The 15,679-nt window shown below is 47.7% G+C and overlaps 1 protein-coding gene across 21 annotated transcripts in view; it reads right to left on the reverse strand.

Moving 5' to 3' along the window:
- The window catches only part of DHRSX (dehydrogenase/reductase X-linked), a 321,810-nt gene that overhangs the window by 273,072 nt on the left and 33,059 nt on the right, over nt 1-15,679 (reverse strand). For all 21 annotated transcript variants that reach the window (XM_032618749.1, XM_032618747.1, XM_032618752.1 and 18 more), the window contains exons 2-3: nt 14,981-15,088; nt 8,049-8,117 (exon numbers count right to left, since the gene is read on the reverse strand). In XM_032618749.1, coding sequence (XP_032474640.1) covers nt 8,049-8,117; nt 14,981-15,088 — 177 coding nt within the window. The remainder of the gene's footprint in view (nt 1-8,048; nt 8,118-14,980; nt 15,089-15,679) is intronic.

Raw genomic sequence — 15,679 nt, forward strand, 5'->3', positions numbered from 1 at the left:
AATAAATATTTATCTTCAAGGCACTACAGTACCTTACGGAGCCTCCAAGTATCTGTTAGAAAGTGGATCGAAGCGATTTCTAACATGCTAACGTCACGGGCTCTGCACACCCCAAACCACGCATCACAGAGATAATAACACGGAGAGGACCACAGATGTGTGCAGAGCTGGGCACGGGCTGTTCTCATCAGAATCTTGACAACAATTTCAGAGGCAACGTCCTTTTCACTGAAGGAGAAGCTCCTTCCAGGAAACATTAACCTCTGGGTCTCATTTAAGTGTTTCAAATATCATTACATAATCCTCCAAGTTTTATTTTTTTAAAAAACCTTTCTTACTATATGTTTATCTTCTATAACAACTAAGGACGACTTCATCTCCCCCAGGAGGAAAAATATCATGGAAGTAACATTTCCAGAATAACTTTTAGAGACGGTCACGCGAGCAGGTTCTCTAATTACCAAGTGTCAAAGCACGGAGCGTCTTGAGGTGTGTTAGAAGGGAACGGGCAAAATGAATTTCCTCGGCGATGATTCCTCCCCACAAATGAAAAGAGGAGAAACACAGCACAGGATAACAGGACAATGCAGGAGGGAGGGAAAATATTGCATAAATTATTGGTGGGGGAAATAGAACTTTGGACGCACGATGAGAATGAAAATTCTTCCCTGTGGGTTTTTTCTTCTATTATTATTCCTGTAAGTATGTATAGACGAGCTAAGGAAGCTAGGCAGACAATCGCCTCCCTCACGGAAGTCACCTTGATGGTGCTTCCAAAGGTTAACATTAATCATTCCCGAGCCTGAGAAATGAAGAGCCCTTCAAAGGAAGAACACGGTGTGAGCAGTAATAACATTAAGTGCTCACAAAGGGCTGTGCTGCGCCTCCGTCCCTTCAGAAAAGACACGATGACCTTCTAAACTTTCTTTTTTTTTTTCCTTTGTGAATAGAATTGACTCGCCGAATGCCATTTCTTTTTAATTGCAGTAGAGATGATTTACAATGTTGTGTTGGTTTCACAGCAAAGCAATTCAGTTACACATACACGTGCATCTATTCCTTTTCAAATTCTTTTCCCATGATAGGTTATTACGAGATATTCAGTAGAGTTCCTTGTGCTCTACAGTGGGTCCTCGTTGGTTATCTATTTTATATATAGTAGCGCGTATATGTGAATCCCAAACTCCTAATTTATCCCACCCCCCTTTCCCCTTTGGTAACCATACGTTTGTTTTCTATGTCTGTGAGTCTGTTTCTGTTTTGTAAATAAGTTCATTTACATCATATTTCAGATTCCACGTATAAGTGCTATCGTATGATATATGTCTGTCTCTGTCTGGCTTACTTCCCTTTGGACGATAATCTCTAGGTCCATCCAAGTTGCTGCCAATGGCATGATTTCTTTCTTTTTTATGGCTGAGTAGTATTCCACTGTATATACGTGCCACATCTTCTTTATCCGTTCATCTGTTGACGGACAGTTAGGTTGTTTCCACGTCTTGGCTCTTGTATATAAATAGTGCTACAATGAACATTGGGGTGCATGTATCTTTTCAACTTATGGTTTTCTCCAGGCATTGTTAAACCTTCTAATTGCCCACAGGAAATCATCTGTCTGTATGAACACCTGTCTAGTGTCTGTCTATCCAGGCATGCCTGCTCACTGGCTACCTCAGGACACCAAGTTAAAGATGAAAGGGGGACATTCCACAGAATTCCTGGCCAGCACTCTGCAAAACTGTCAAGGTCATCAAAAAAAAACAAAAAACAAAACACGGAGAGTCTAAGAAATGATCACAGCCAAGAAGAGCCTAAAGAGATGGGACAACCAGATATTACCATAGCATCCTGTATGGGATCCTGGGATGGAAGAAAGGCATTAAGTAAAAACTAAGGAAATTTGGAAAAAACATAAGGTCTTTAGTCAAGGGTCATAGACCAATAAGGTGCTTTCACTGTGAGACACGAACTTAACATAAGATATTAATGATGGAGAGAACTACAGGCACAGGGTATGTGGGGACTCGGGAACCTTCACAGCTCTTCTGTAATCTAGAATTGTTCCAAAATTAAAAGTCCACTTTTGTCAAAATTCACATATTAAATCATTCACCATCACGTCACAACTGTCAGAGAGGCTGTCATCAAAAAGACCACAAATAGGGCATCCCTGGTGGCGCAGTGGCTGAGAGTCCGCCTGCCGATGCAGGGGACGCGGGTTCGTGCCCCGGTCCGGGAAGATCCCACATGCCGCGGAGCGGCTGCGCCCGTGAGCCATGGCCGCCGCGCCTGCGCGTCCGGAGCCTGTGCTCCGCAACGGGAGAGGCCACAGCAGTGAGAGGCCCGCGTACCGCAAAAAAAAAAAAAGACCACAAATAACAAATGCTGGAGAGGGCGTGGAGAAGAGGGAACCCTCCTGCACTGTGGGTGGGAATGTAAGTTGGTGGAGCCACTCTGGAGAACAGGACGGAGGTTCCTTAAAAGTAAAAAGAGAGCTACCATATGACCCAGCCATCCCACTCCTGGGCATATACCCAGAGAAAACCATAATTCGAAAAGATACACGCACCCCAACGTTCATAACAGCACCGTTTACACCAGCCAAGACATGGAAGCCACCTAAGTGTCCACAGACAGATGAATGCATAAAGAAGATGTGGTACATATATACACAGTGCGATACTAGTCAGCCATCAAAAAGAATGAAGTAATGCCATTGGCAGCAACATGGATGGACTTGGAGGGCGTGATGCTAAATGAAGTAAGTCAGACAGAGACAAACAGTCTATGATCTCACTTCTCTGTGGAATCTAAAAGATACAGCAAGTTAGTGAATATAACAAAGAAGAAGCAGACTCACAGATACAGAGAACAAACTAGTGGTTCCCAGTGGGGAGAGGGAAGGGGGGAGGGGCAGGATAGGGGGAGGGGATTAAGAGGCACAAACTACTAGGTATAAAATACATAAGCGACAAGGTTATGTTGTAGAACACAGGGAATATAGCCAGTATTTTTCCATAACTATAAATGGAGTATAACCTCTACAGTTGTGAATCCCTATCCTGTACCCATGAAATATATTATATTGTACATCAACAGTACTTCAATTTTAAAAAAACGAGAGGGGGAAAGAAAAGGATGCCTGCAGGAAACAGGACACTGTCAATAAGGGCCATTTTAAGTTAAATCAAAAAGGAGAAAACCATAATTTGAAAAGATACATGCATCCCAATGTTCATAGCAGCACTATTTACAAATAGGCAGGACGTGGAAGCAACCTAAGTGTCCATCAATAGATGAATGGATAAAGAAGATGTGGTACATGCATACAATGGAATATTACTCAGCCATGAAAAAGAACAAAATAATGCCATGTGCAGCAACATGGATGGACTTAGAGATGATCATACTAAGTGAAGTAAGTCAGACAGAGAAAGACAAACATCATATGATATCGCTTGTATGTGGAATCTAAAAAATGGTACAAATGAACTTATTTACAAAACAGAAATAGAGTCACAGACACATAGGAAACAAACTTATGGTTATCATGGGAGAGACGGGGGAAGGGATAAATTAGGAGATTGGGATTGACATATACACACTACTCTATATAAAACAGACAACCAACGAGGACCTACTGATCAGCCGAGGGAACTCTACTCAGTATCTCGTAATACCCTATACGGGAAAAGAATCTGAAAAGGAATATATGTATAAAACTGAATCACGGTGCTGTATACCCGAAACCAACATGATATTGTAAATCAACTATACTTCAATAAAAAATGATACAGGGACTTCCGTAGTGGTCCAGTGGTAAAGAATCCACCTTACAATGCAGGGGACGTGGGTTCGATCCCTGGTCAGGGGAACTAAGACCCCACACGCCACGGGGCAACTAAGCCAGCACGCCGCAACTACTGAGCTCGCACGCCACAACTAGAGAGAAGCCCGTGCGCCACAACGAAGAGCCTGCGTGCTGCAACTCAGACCCGACGCAGCCAAAAATAAATAAATAAGTAATCAATAAATCTTTTTAAAAAATGATGCAAATGAACTTATTAACAAAACAGAGTCACAGACATGGAAAACAAACTTACGGTTACCAAAGGGGAAAGCAGGGGGGGATAAATTAGGAGTCTGGGGTTAACACAGACACACTACTATATACAAAATACATAACTAATAAGGACCTACTGTAGAGAACAGAGAACTCTGCTCGATATTCTGTCGTAACCAAGAAAGGAAAACAATCTGAAAAGGAATCTATGTACATGTATAATTGAATCAGCGTGCTGTACACCTGAAACTAACACGATATACTTTAATTTAAAAGATTTTTTAAAAGAATGACGTTAGGAGAGGTGTAAAATTGTCCAGGAAGACACTGCTGACCGTGGAAAAGTGTGGAACAGTGACACAAAACAAGGGATGCCTTTCTCCTTTTAAAAACGAAGAACAGACACCACATTTCCGAGGATTTGGGACTAGGGAATTCCCTCGTGGGTTGCATGCGTCCCTGTGAAATGGGCAAAGCAAAGTTTACCTGCCTGGAGTCCTTTTAAAAGTATTTAAATGATCTGTTTCCATTTGGGTTCATTTGAATGTTGTTATACCATTTTGCTGTTTCTTTTTGTGGTGTTCGGGTTTTTATTGGTATTTGGGGGTGGGTTTTTTTTCTTTTTTTTTTTTTTGGTACCATGGATACATGGTGATAAGGTATGAAAAGTCTCTTCCCTGGAAATCTCTAGGCTGGGAGATGATCGACGGCACCTTGATTCCTGAGACCATACTCACGAATATATCGTTCTGAAAGCCAACCTAGTTATACTCTGATATGCAGGCATCCCTCCCATCCCAGCCCCAAACGTGACCTCAGCTGACTGTGATGTCAAAGGCAGATGGTACAGCACATAAAGCATTCAACGGAGAACTAAGAAAAAAGGGTCAGTACAGACATGAGGGGGGAGGTAGGCTACAGAGAAATTCGGCATTTAGAAATAATTGTGTTAGGGAACTCTACTCAATACTCTGTAATGACCTATATAGGAAAAGAACCTGAAAAAGAATAGATACATGTATTATGTATAACTGAGTCACTTTGCTGTACAGAAGAAACTAACACAACACTGTAAAACAACTATACCCCAATAAAAATTTCAAAAAGAAAAGAAATAATTGTGTTCTCGACAGTCATCTGCTAGTCTCAGGCTATCTGCTGATTTGCTCCGAAACAAGAAGAGAAGAATCCAGAGAATCACAGAAGAGCCATAAGCGAGGAACAGGTGGGACTCCCCCTGGCCAAGTGGGAAGCTGCGGGATGTGGGGACAAGACCCTCAGAGGCTGCAGCAGGGTAGCTAGTCTGGACAGAAGCACCTCTGCGGGGCTGTGGGTTCCACTCCAGAAAGCATCCTGACCCAGACCGGGTCCGGCCGAATCTGCAGGGAGCTAAGCCAAGAGGAAGGGTGAGGGCCGACCGACGGCCACCAATGCACAGGGAGACCCAGTGTCCCCACCGGCCCTACCCTTATGCAGCGGGTCCCCGGCACAGGGAGTGTCCCTCTTCCCCCGGGACTGGCTGGACCTTGGCTTGGGGGAATCCCGAGGCTGGAGGCGAATTCAGCAACGTCAGTTCGAGGACCACCACCAAACCATCCTCCTCTGGCCAGGTCTCAGCATCTCCCACCTGTCCCATGGACCCCTCCGGGCGTGCACGGGCTGCGGTGTGCACAGACCGACTTCCAAGTGCCAGGCTTCTGGTGTAAAATACAGACAGCGCTGCTTTCGTGTCTGGTTCAATGCACAAGAGGAATTTTAAAAGGTGCGTGTGCGTGTGTAATCAAGGGTTCACTCCCTCACTGGACCAGCCCCCGTGGGAGTGGCCACGCTCACCCTGGCTCAGACCATATCCCTGCTGCAGACCTCAGGGGTCACTCAGCTTGTGTCCAGACACCTCCCTGGCCCCCATGTCCCCTCCCAGGCCAGGGGAAACCCGAGCTTCCCTGAGCGCTGCCAGCTTCTGGGCAAGGGCCGCTCCAAGCAACACAAGGACCAGCGCAGGGCCGCTACCCACCAGGGACGCCCAGCCTCGCCCTTTCCATAAACACGGATGCCCGGGGGGCGGGGGTGCTGCCAGCAAGTGGGGTGCAGGCAGGCTGGGGTTTGGGGCTTGTGCAGACCCCTGGGCTCTCTCTGTTGTCGGTGAGCACCTGACTGACTGTCCGCCCCGGCGGCTACGTCTCCCAGATGCAAATTTCATGGATCTACTTGGTGTCACTTGCTAGAAATGAAGACACAGGAGCAGACACGGCCGAGGCTCTGTCACCAGCCTTGACCAGAGGGACGTTGACAGCACCGTCCTGGGTGATTAGGAATCACCGCCCTGCCCAGCGCAGGCCCTGGGGGCCTCCCCTCCAGCACAGAGCTGCTACGGAGACGTTTTCCCTTTAATCCGTGAGCTTTCTGCACAAACTGTGAGTCACGGCGTACAAAGCTGATGCCACCAGGAAACTGTATAAAGATGTTCTAGAACGTTCTTTCCTCCCATCAATCAGGACTACGGATTACAGCTCTGTCAGAACACATGAAGCTCTTAAACGTTTTACAGAAGCACACGTAGCCCCAGATGAACCTCGGCACCTTGACTGGTTAGGACTGTAACACGAGCGAGTTTGGGTGAATTCTTTTTTCATCCTTTCCAGCGGGCTTTCAGGTCATGAAAAGAAGCCCACGCTTTGGCGGTTCCCACGAGGCTCCTCTTTGGGTCTGGAAATTATGGTTTCATGCGGTCACAACAGCAGTGATTCTTAAACTTGAGGGGGGCAGGGGGATTCCCTGGGAGGGCGTGGGAAAATGCAGGTTCCCGGCCCCACCTGCAGAAGTTTCCGTGCTCAGGGCTGAAAATCAGCACTTCTAACCACCTGCCCCTGGTGATGCTACTGCTAGAGGCCCGGGAAATACACGCTGGGTGGAAACCAAGGCGTTGGAGAGAGCGGCCCCCTGAGCCACTGCAAACTAGGGACGGGGGCTCACGATCGGCTGTCACAACAGGGGGCCACTTCTGCCCCGGGGCAGGCGAGGAGAGCTGCGGAAGCCCCTCTGTGTTCTGTCCCGAGATCAAAGGCATCCTAGTAGATACCTAAGGAGAACCTGCCGTACAGCACAGGGAACTCCACTTCGCGGTACAGTAGAAACTAACACAACATTGTAAAACAACTCTACCCCCATTAAAAAAAAAAGTGGGGGGGAAAGGAAAAGGATGAAAGACATCCTGCCACGAGGGCAGGGGAGACATTGGGAATGTCAGCACGCCCCAGCCTTGGGCAGAGGGCAGGACGGTCAACCTTGAACACCCACAAGTGGGAGTCTTGACACAAAGGGACAGATATGGCTTCACCCGTCCGTCCGGGGTTTTCATGTGTCTCTCGGGAATCGCAATCTGCCCACAGATGGGAATCCTCAGCTTCTGGGTGATGCTTGAAACACCCTGGCTCTGACGGCCAAGAAAGTGACCTGCATGTGCTTTTTTTAAACATAAGGCACCAGGTTTGGGCTCAGAAAGCACCGGAGAGCGTTGGTATCAGGAAAGATGTGAGGGCCGTGTGTGTATCCCCCGGGTTCAATAGGTAGAGAAGGCCCCGGGGATGCACGACGGGGCAGCGCTGATCCCCGTGAGACCCGGCAGGGTCCTGTTTGGTGCATCTTCCCTTCAAGAACCCGAGAAAAGTAGGTGTACCTGCCGGAGGGTGCATCCAATGGTTCCTGAGTGAACACGGGCCTCAGAGGGCCCTGGAGATCGACAGGGAATGAAAACGGGTCCCAGTTTCACAAGGAATGCCCTCCCCAGCAGGTGTCGCGGTAGCAGCATGCCTGCTGCCACCTTCCACGCCCCAAGGAGGACAAAAGCCCCCCCAGAGAACAGCCCAAGAATCAGAGACACCGCTGCCCAGAGCCACTTCCACCATCCGGGTCCCCGAGCCCACGGCAGGGTCTGCAGCCCCCAGACCAAGCAGTAGAGCCATCTGTCCACCGGGCAGTAGAGTACCTTTGTCATTGAGGGTTTCCTCTTTTATCTTTCTCACAGCTTCTTCCACTTTGCCTTTGTTATTTCCGCCTACAAGGAAAAGAAAAGATACAATTCAGGGCAAGGAAACTACCCCATGTGAAACAATGCCTTCTTGAGACAGTAAACACAGCCCTACAACATGCTAAGTGTCTCCTTCCGTCCTGGCATTGAATATGGCCATGGGAGCAACTGTAGCGGATTCAGCGTATCCATTGAAGATGCATTTTCTTTAGGTGGATTGGTCAAAAGGATGCATTTCTGGGACATCTTACTTTTCAGTAATTCCAAGGACACGAAGCACCTAGTGGCATCGGGACCACGGGGACACCAAGAGCATATGAGCATGAAACTGTCAGCAGAAATGTCAGACTAGACATAGATCTTTCGAGAGACTTTTGGTGCAGGCGACCGCTCTGTTCACAGTGGCTTGAGCTATAAAAACCATCACGGGGGACTTCCCGGGAGGTCCCGTGGTTAGGAATCTGAGCTTTCACTGCCGAGGGTCTGGGTTCCATCCCTGGTCGGGGAACTAAGATCCCGCAAACCGCGTGGCGCGGCCAAAAAAAAAAAAAAAATTAAAAAAGAAAAAAAACCATCGCGGGACACTCCCACCATGAGCTCGGAGATGTCTCCTCCCGTTACCCGTGACTCCGTAAAATCAGCAGGTGCGATGCTGGGAACGTTCGCTTAGAAGGGTGGCGATGGGTCTTTTGTGTAGGATGAGGGTGTCCCAGTTGAAATTTGGGGCGAAAGAAAGTGAATAAGGTTTCTTTAATGCCTGAGTAGGTGAATCTGTGTTGACCGTGAGGGTAGAGCCTGGAGAGCAGGGGGGCTGTTCTTCCCTACGTCTGTGCGCAGACAGCCCTCACTTTAAGGGGGTCCTGATGGGATGGGGAGAAGCCAGGACAGCCTGCTTCCCAGGCAGCATCCCTGATTAAGGAGCCGGCCTCAAGCAGCGCCTCTGACCTTGTGCAGGAGAAGCCACACCTGAAACTCCCTGGGGGCTGAGTCACAGGACACCTTCAACAGGGAGGCCAGAGCTGGCACCTGTGAACACAGGGGTGGGCATGGAGCCCTGACGCCCGGAGAACCAACAGGGGGCACGAGGACACCGCTGAGGGGCCTGGGAGGGGCAGGTCCTGCCCACATCACCCTCCCACCTGCAGCCACAGCCCATCCTGGGAAAAAGCTGGTTCTCTGGGGTCAAAGCCTGTTGAGGTCTCCGTGAAAGTACACGACCAAGCGATCCCTTTATCATGCATTTCTGCATGCTGTTTACGTACCCGTGGTCTCACTTACACACTCTAAGAGTATTCCCTACTATTTTCCTCTGTGTTATGTGCTCTGTGTCACTGACAAGTGTCCCCAAATGAATCTAGGCAATGCCCTTTCCAAAACAAAACAACCAAAAAGATGTTTACAGCAACGGGTGTATTTGTAACAAACATATAAGAGAGGAGAAGTGGTGAACCCGGGGGGGATGAGAAATGCCCCCTGCTGAAGATAAACGCGGCAAAGGACATCTCTGGGGGTGAACGAAAAGGAATGTAGAAACTGTCACCGCCTCGGAGAAGTTCAGAGCTGCAGACATCAAGAAGACGCAACTGCAGAAGTCCTTTGCACCTCCAGCTCCTCAAAGAGATAAACATTATGCGGTTATGACGTGTTCTCGCTGGGAGAGCCTTCCTGCACTGCGGGAGTGCAGGGGCAGGATGGCAAAGAAGCATGTCTTCCATCCCTAAATGTTCCGGGCATCAAAGACCAAAAAAAAAAAGAATTCATGGGGTAAGTGAGGGCTGCAGACATGTATGAGCTTGTTTCTGAAACTTGTGCAATTTTTAAACATTAAAACACCATCTGCTGCTGGGCTACCCTCCAGCCTGAGACCATCTTGACATCAAGGGCTGGCGTAGCAGAAGCTCAAATGAAGTCAGAAAGGCATAAGTGTCCAGAGGAAGAAAGAAAGCTGAGGGTGGGCTGGGGAGAAGCGATGGAACAGGACAAACTGGCCACGGCCAGCAGCGTCCCCCGACGGGCAGCTCACTGCATGCTCAGGCAATCAGGATATGATATCGGCTCTAGGCGGAATCTAAACAAAACGGACACGTATGAACTTATTTCCAAAACAGAATCAGACTCACAGACTTAGAGAACGAACTTGTGGTTACCAGGGGGGAGGGATAAATTTGGAGTTTGGAATTGACTTATACACACTGCTAGATATAAAACAGATAACCAACAAGGACCTACTGTAGAGCATGGGGAACTCTACACAGTACTCTGTGATGACCTCTATGGGAAAAGAATCTAAAAAACAGTGGATATATGTACACGTATAACTGATTCACTCTGCCGTACGCCTGAAACTAACACAACACTGTAAATCAACTATGCTCCAACAGAAGACAGAAATTTTAAAAATTAAAAAGAAATCAAAGAAAAAGATATTCAGGCAGTCAGGGCTGGATTGTACGGGAGGGATGGAGAGGCACTTTGGGGGCAAAGGTCATCTTCAGCAGCTGCCTCCTACGGGCTGGATATGGGATGCTTGACCCTACACAGCTGCCAATGCTGCCCGTACATCTCCGGAGTGATGGCTGCATACCAGGAAACAGTCCGCCACGACAGAAGCAGGGCTCAAACGCAGTGGGTCCGCCTTCCGTTCAGCCTTCGTGCAGCAGGGGTTAGGTTTCATACGTGCTGCAGTGCAAGGCTTCAGGGACACCAAGTCGAGTGGGAAGGACAACCTCTCATATCCAGGTCCGCTCCCTGAAGACAGCACCCTACACCAGGTTGTAAAGATCTGCAAGAAGCAACAGAACTGCCACTTGTTAAAAAAAAAAAAGATACTGGACCCAAATTAGGGCCAGCACACTACGGACCTGGGGCCAGATCTGGCCCATCGCTTAGACAGTCATGTACTTTAAGTATTGACCGTTGCTGACTCCCTGCTGTAAGGGCAGAGCTGATCATCAATGAGAGACCTATGATAATATTTATCATCCAGCCTATAGTAGGAAAAAGCGTACCAACCCCTGGTCTAAAGCTTAGGTGACCGTTTATTCAGAATTATGAATAAAGAGGGATCCTCCACCAAAACAGTATTTTGAAACAGCAGGAACTAAGATACTGTGAACAGATGGGAAAATGAATAATTCATGTATTCTTAGCAACACTGATGGGCTGGACTCGGACCCAGACTATCACTTCAGTTCTTCAGCAAGCAATTGATTATTCTGTAAATATTCATGGCTTTGGCACTGAGAGTGTGGAATGGATTAAACCCATCTCTCAATCTGTGTTTAATAGAAAAATGCATTCTGCCCAATGGTAATGTTTCATTAAGTGACCTTGTCTCCAGCTGTCACGTAAGAAGAAGAAGTGTCCCTCTCAGGATATGTTCAACTATCCCCTCAAAGACACACAGAGGCAGTAAGACTCCCTACGTGACCGGATTGACAGGGAGGGTCAGAACTGTGTCCCTCGGGGAAAGTTCAAACAGGGACATCAGAACGTTAGTGGGAAAGGAGACACAAGTGGGTGAGGATGTGCTGTCTACTCTCTGTTTAACTCGAGAAAAGTAGAAATTTGGTGCTGATGGATACCATACCTGATGCTCAAGAAACATCCCCTAAAGGAGGTGATACCAGTCAGGGCTCCAGTCCTCAAACGCTTGGGTACCCAGGCTTGCTCACATATGCTCAGTGCCCGTGTCTGCAGTACATACTCATCACCCAGCTAGACCTCATCCTGACCTTCCCTCTAGATCTCCTCGTGACCTAACCCTCTAGACTTCCTCATGAGCTAAAACCACCACACTGAGGCAAAAAGCACAGAAATGGGGCTCTTTTTATTTCTCTGTCTTCCAACATCACCTAGTTTCACTAGGAATTAAGAAGATGAAGATGTCTGCTGTGGAGAGATCACAGGGGCAGAGACACCCGGCACTGGATGCCAGCCTCCCATCTTTGCTCAGACTAGAAAGCTCCTCCTGGATTGCTCCACCAGCATCTTTCCACCACTAGCCCAGGCCCAGCCGGTCCTCAGAAGGGATGTATGGCTCTTCCTTTTCAAGAGCTGACGTCACTCTGACCAAGTCTTCCAAATATTGGCAGAAATCCAAGACATGGAAGGCTTGTCATGCCTCTAATGAAACAACAGAGGCTGCCCCTCCGTGGAAAGTCAGCAAATCAGGGGGTTAGTGCCCATCACCATCTCACAGTCTCCCTGCAGTCTTGAGATCTGCTCCCACCCTCTGCTCCCACATCCTACCTCCTTGATAGTCTCAGGCCCCAGAGAGACATAAACAGATCACAGAGGTGCTCAAGTTGATAAAGAAGCTCCAGATATACATTCTCAGATGCATCCCCTCTCCCACAAGACCTCCTGGTCTGCAACCAACCCATCTTCATCTAAGGGGAGTTATGGATAGTGATAAAGTTGGTAATTTCAAGTTCAGAAGCTTTTAATATGTCCACATCTATCAAGAGAATAGGACTTACCCGGGGGGAAAGGCAGGGAGCTGGGATGAACTGGGAGATTGGGATGGATATATATACACTATTGATACTATGTATAAAATAGATAACTAATGAGAGCCTACTGTATAGCGCAGGGAACTCTACTCAGTGCTCTGTGGTGACCTAAATGAGAAGGAAATCCAAAAAAAGGGGATAGGTGTATATGCACAGCTGATTCACTTTGCTGTACAGCAGAAACTAACACAAGAGTGTAAAGCAACTATATTCCAACAAATAAAAAAAAAAGACTTATTGAAAGAGGGGGGAAAAAAGAAAACACACACACACAAAAGAAAACAGAGAATGGGACTTAGCCATATTCCTGATGAAAAGAACCCCTCAATGGGGACAACTTAGCCATATTCCTGATGAAAAGAACCCCTCAATGGAGACAAAGAACAGTGAAGTAGACCAAGAAGGCATCTACTGCTCCCAAAGCAAGACAAATGTGGGCCATTCCACAGACCCCATCATACATGAGAGATAGATGGTGATGTGAAAAAGGGAATCACCGTAAGAAAATGCAGTCTTTGAAAAGAGAGTGGAACATGGGACAGGCCACGAAATGGAAGAAATTTTAATGCTGCAGTCAGGTTTTGCAAAAGCAAAAAAAAGTTCCAATGTAAGGGCGTGAGGGAAGAGTTGTGTGTGCCCAGATAAGCCCCGCCCCTCCAAGAGCAGAGGGCTGCACTGGACCCCTGGGGATGTCCCACGTGGGACTCAGGGCATCTGTGAGTTCCGATGGGGAAGAATGGACATCATCACCGTCCATTCAGCCTCCAAGGGAACGTGGACGAGACAAAGAGGACAGGATGGACAGGATCTGTGGCTTGGCCACCAGTAGAAGCCCCATTCTCCTATCGGGGTTCAGTTCTTGAAGATGTCTTGAAATAAGGTTTAAGATCCTCATAGCAGGACTTCCCTGGTGGCGCAGTGGTTAAGACTCCACGCTCCCAATGCAGGGGGCCCGGGTTCGATCCCCAGTCAGGGAACTAGATCCCACATGCATGCCGCAACTAAAGAGCCCACCTGCTGCAACGAGGGAGCCTGCCTGCCGCAACTAAGACCCAGCGCAACCAGAGAAAAAAAAAAAAAAGATTCTCATAGCTCCATACTCAGAGACCAGAAAAGGGGGAATCTGGCTGTGGACGGAGCTTATGGACGGACCCACAAAGGAGAGAGATTCACGTGTGTTTAAATCCACAGCCCCAAGTGCTGTGTCTGAGCTGTAATCATCCTTCAACACACGATGGAGGAAAAATGAAAGGAAGAAATGAATGGATAATGAATGAATGAAGGGCCGTAGTTAATATTTTAGAAAGACTGAAGCGAAAGCAATCCCTAACACCTAAAGCCAGACCTGCGTACGATTTCCATAAAAACGGACACCATAAAAGGGATTAACTGAATCCACGTGATGTCGGGAGAAGCTTTTTCAAAGCTCATCTCCCCATATCCTTTTTTCCAGCTGATTTAAACTTCTACCTCCAGCTGAATGGGAAGGTTCCCAAATGTAAAATGAGCTCACTTGAACCATCTTCGCTTTCCTAGCAGAAGAAAGTCCCTTCATTTTCAAAGAGGATTTAGGGACCGAAATAAGCCATCAATAGAAAGTTTCAGACGGAAGAAGGGAAACACTGAGAGTTTCGGTTCAGAATCTGAAATGCAGAAGCTGTTCAGATTCTGTTGGGAGCTGAATCATGACATCACAACGTCATATGTTGAAGCCCTGACCCCCAGGACCTCAGAGTGTGGCTGTATTTGGACATGGGGTCCTTAAAGAGGGGATGAAGCTAAAATGAGGTCCACCCACTAGGGTGGGCCCTGATCCCATAGGACTGGTGTCCTTATAAGAAGAGGAGATCGGGACACAGACACACACAGAGGGACGACCCTGGGAGGACACAGGGAGGAGACGGCCGTCTACACGGCAAGGAGAGAGGCCTCAGGAGGGACCAGCCCTGCCCACGCCTGGATCTCAGATTCCAGCCTCTAGGACTGGGACAGGAAAAATGTTTGTTGTTTAATCCACCCAGTTTATCCTATGATTTGTTAGGAGAGGTCTGGCAAACTAGACCTCTCCTAACAAACTAATTCAAAACTGCCTCTCCTGGCAAACTAGCTTGCCTCTCCTGGCAAACTAATTCAAAACTGCAGTGAATCACACAGGGAAAAAAATATATGATCCATATCACAGCAGAACCTCGACTCCTGTCCAAAAAAAAGCACAACACAATTTCCTGTCTCTTTCCGTTTTTGAGTATTCACCCTTACGCCTTCTGCCCTTGTTGGGTCTGGAAGCACATCAATATTTCCATACACGTGGAAGCAAGCAGCTGTGTATCTCCCGCTCGCTCTAAGACACAAGGAGTTGTAGAAGTGAATCATCACCTATGATGACGTGCATGCCCAGTTTGGCCAGATGCTTCGCTGTCGCATATCCAATGCCATCAGTCCCGCCGGTCACTATAGCAACACGCTCGAGTTGTCGGGGGAAGACTGCAGGAGAAAAGAAAAAGAAACCGAGGTAAAGGTTGAGCGGCAAAGCACACATTGATGAGAATAAAGTCGCAAAAGAGGGCGTGATGCCAACGGGAGCTGCGGTTTGGTATTTGTGGGTTTGCTCTTCTGAATATTCCTACAGGCTCGGGATGCGCGAGTGTCACACAGTACAGTTGCCCTGAATAAGGACAGCCTGGTAAAGCCACCTGATAAATCCTTGCTCGGTCCCCGACGATACCTTTGCAGGAATTAACGCCGCCAAAACGATCCGCAGAGAGCTCCAGAGAGCGTCTATCGTTGACGGCTGTGGGTGAGAGCCCTGGGTTAATCCTCTCGGACCGTGTTGGTTGTGTTAGTGTAGATTTTATACTCGTATGCATTTTCTCAAATGTAGTTAGGAAATTGCTTGTTATGGAGGGACGGCCCACTGTTTTCTACAAAGTCTGAAGACCACGTGAGAATACAGAGTATCTTATAAAAACGGAGAACATGATAACTCCTTTAACCACGTACCTTCGCATGAACCTACACATATGCAAAATATATGAGAATATACGTTTACGTGATGGTGTAACATTGACTGTTTCT

The sequence above is a fragment of the Phocoena sinus genome, chromosome X (assembly GCF_008692025.1).
Source record: "Phocoena sinus isolate mPhoSin1 chromosome X, mPhoSin1.pri, whole genome shotgun sequence".
NCBI lineage: Eukaryota > Metazoa > Chordata > Mammalia > Artiodactyla > Phocoenidae > Phocoena > Phocoena sinus.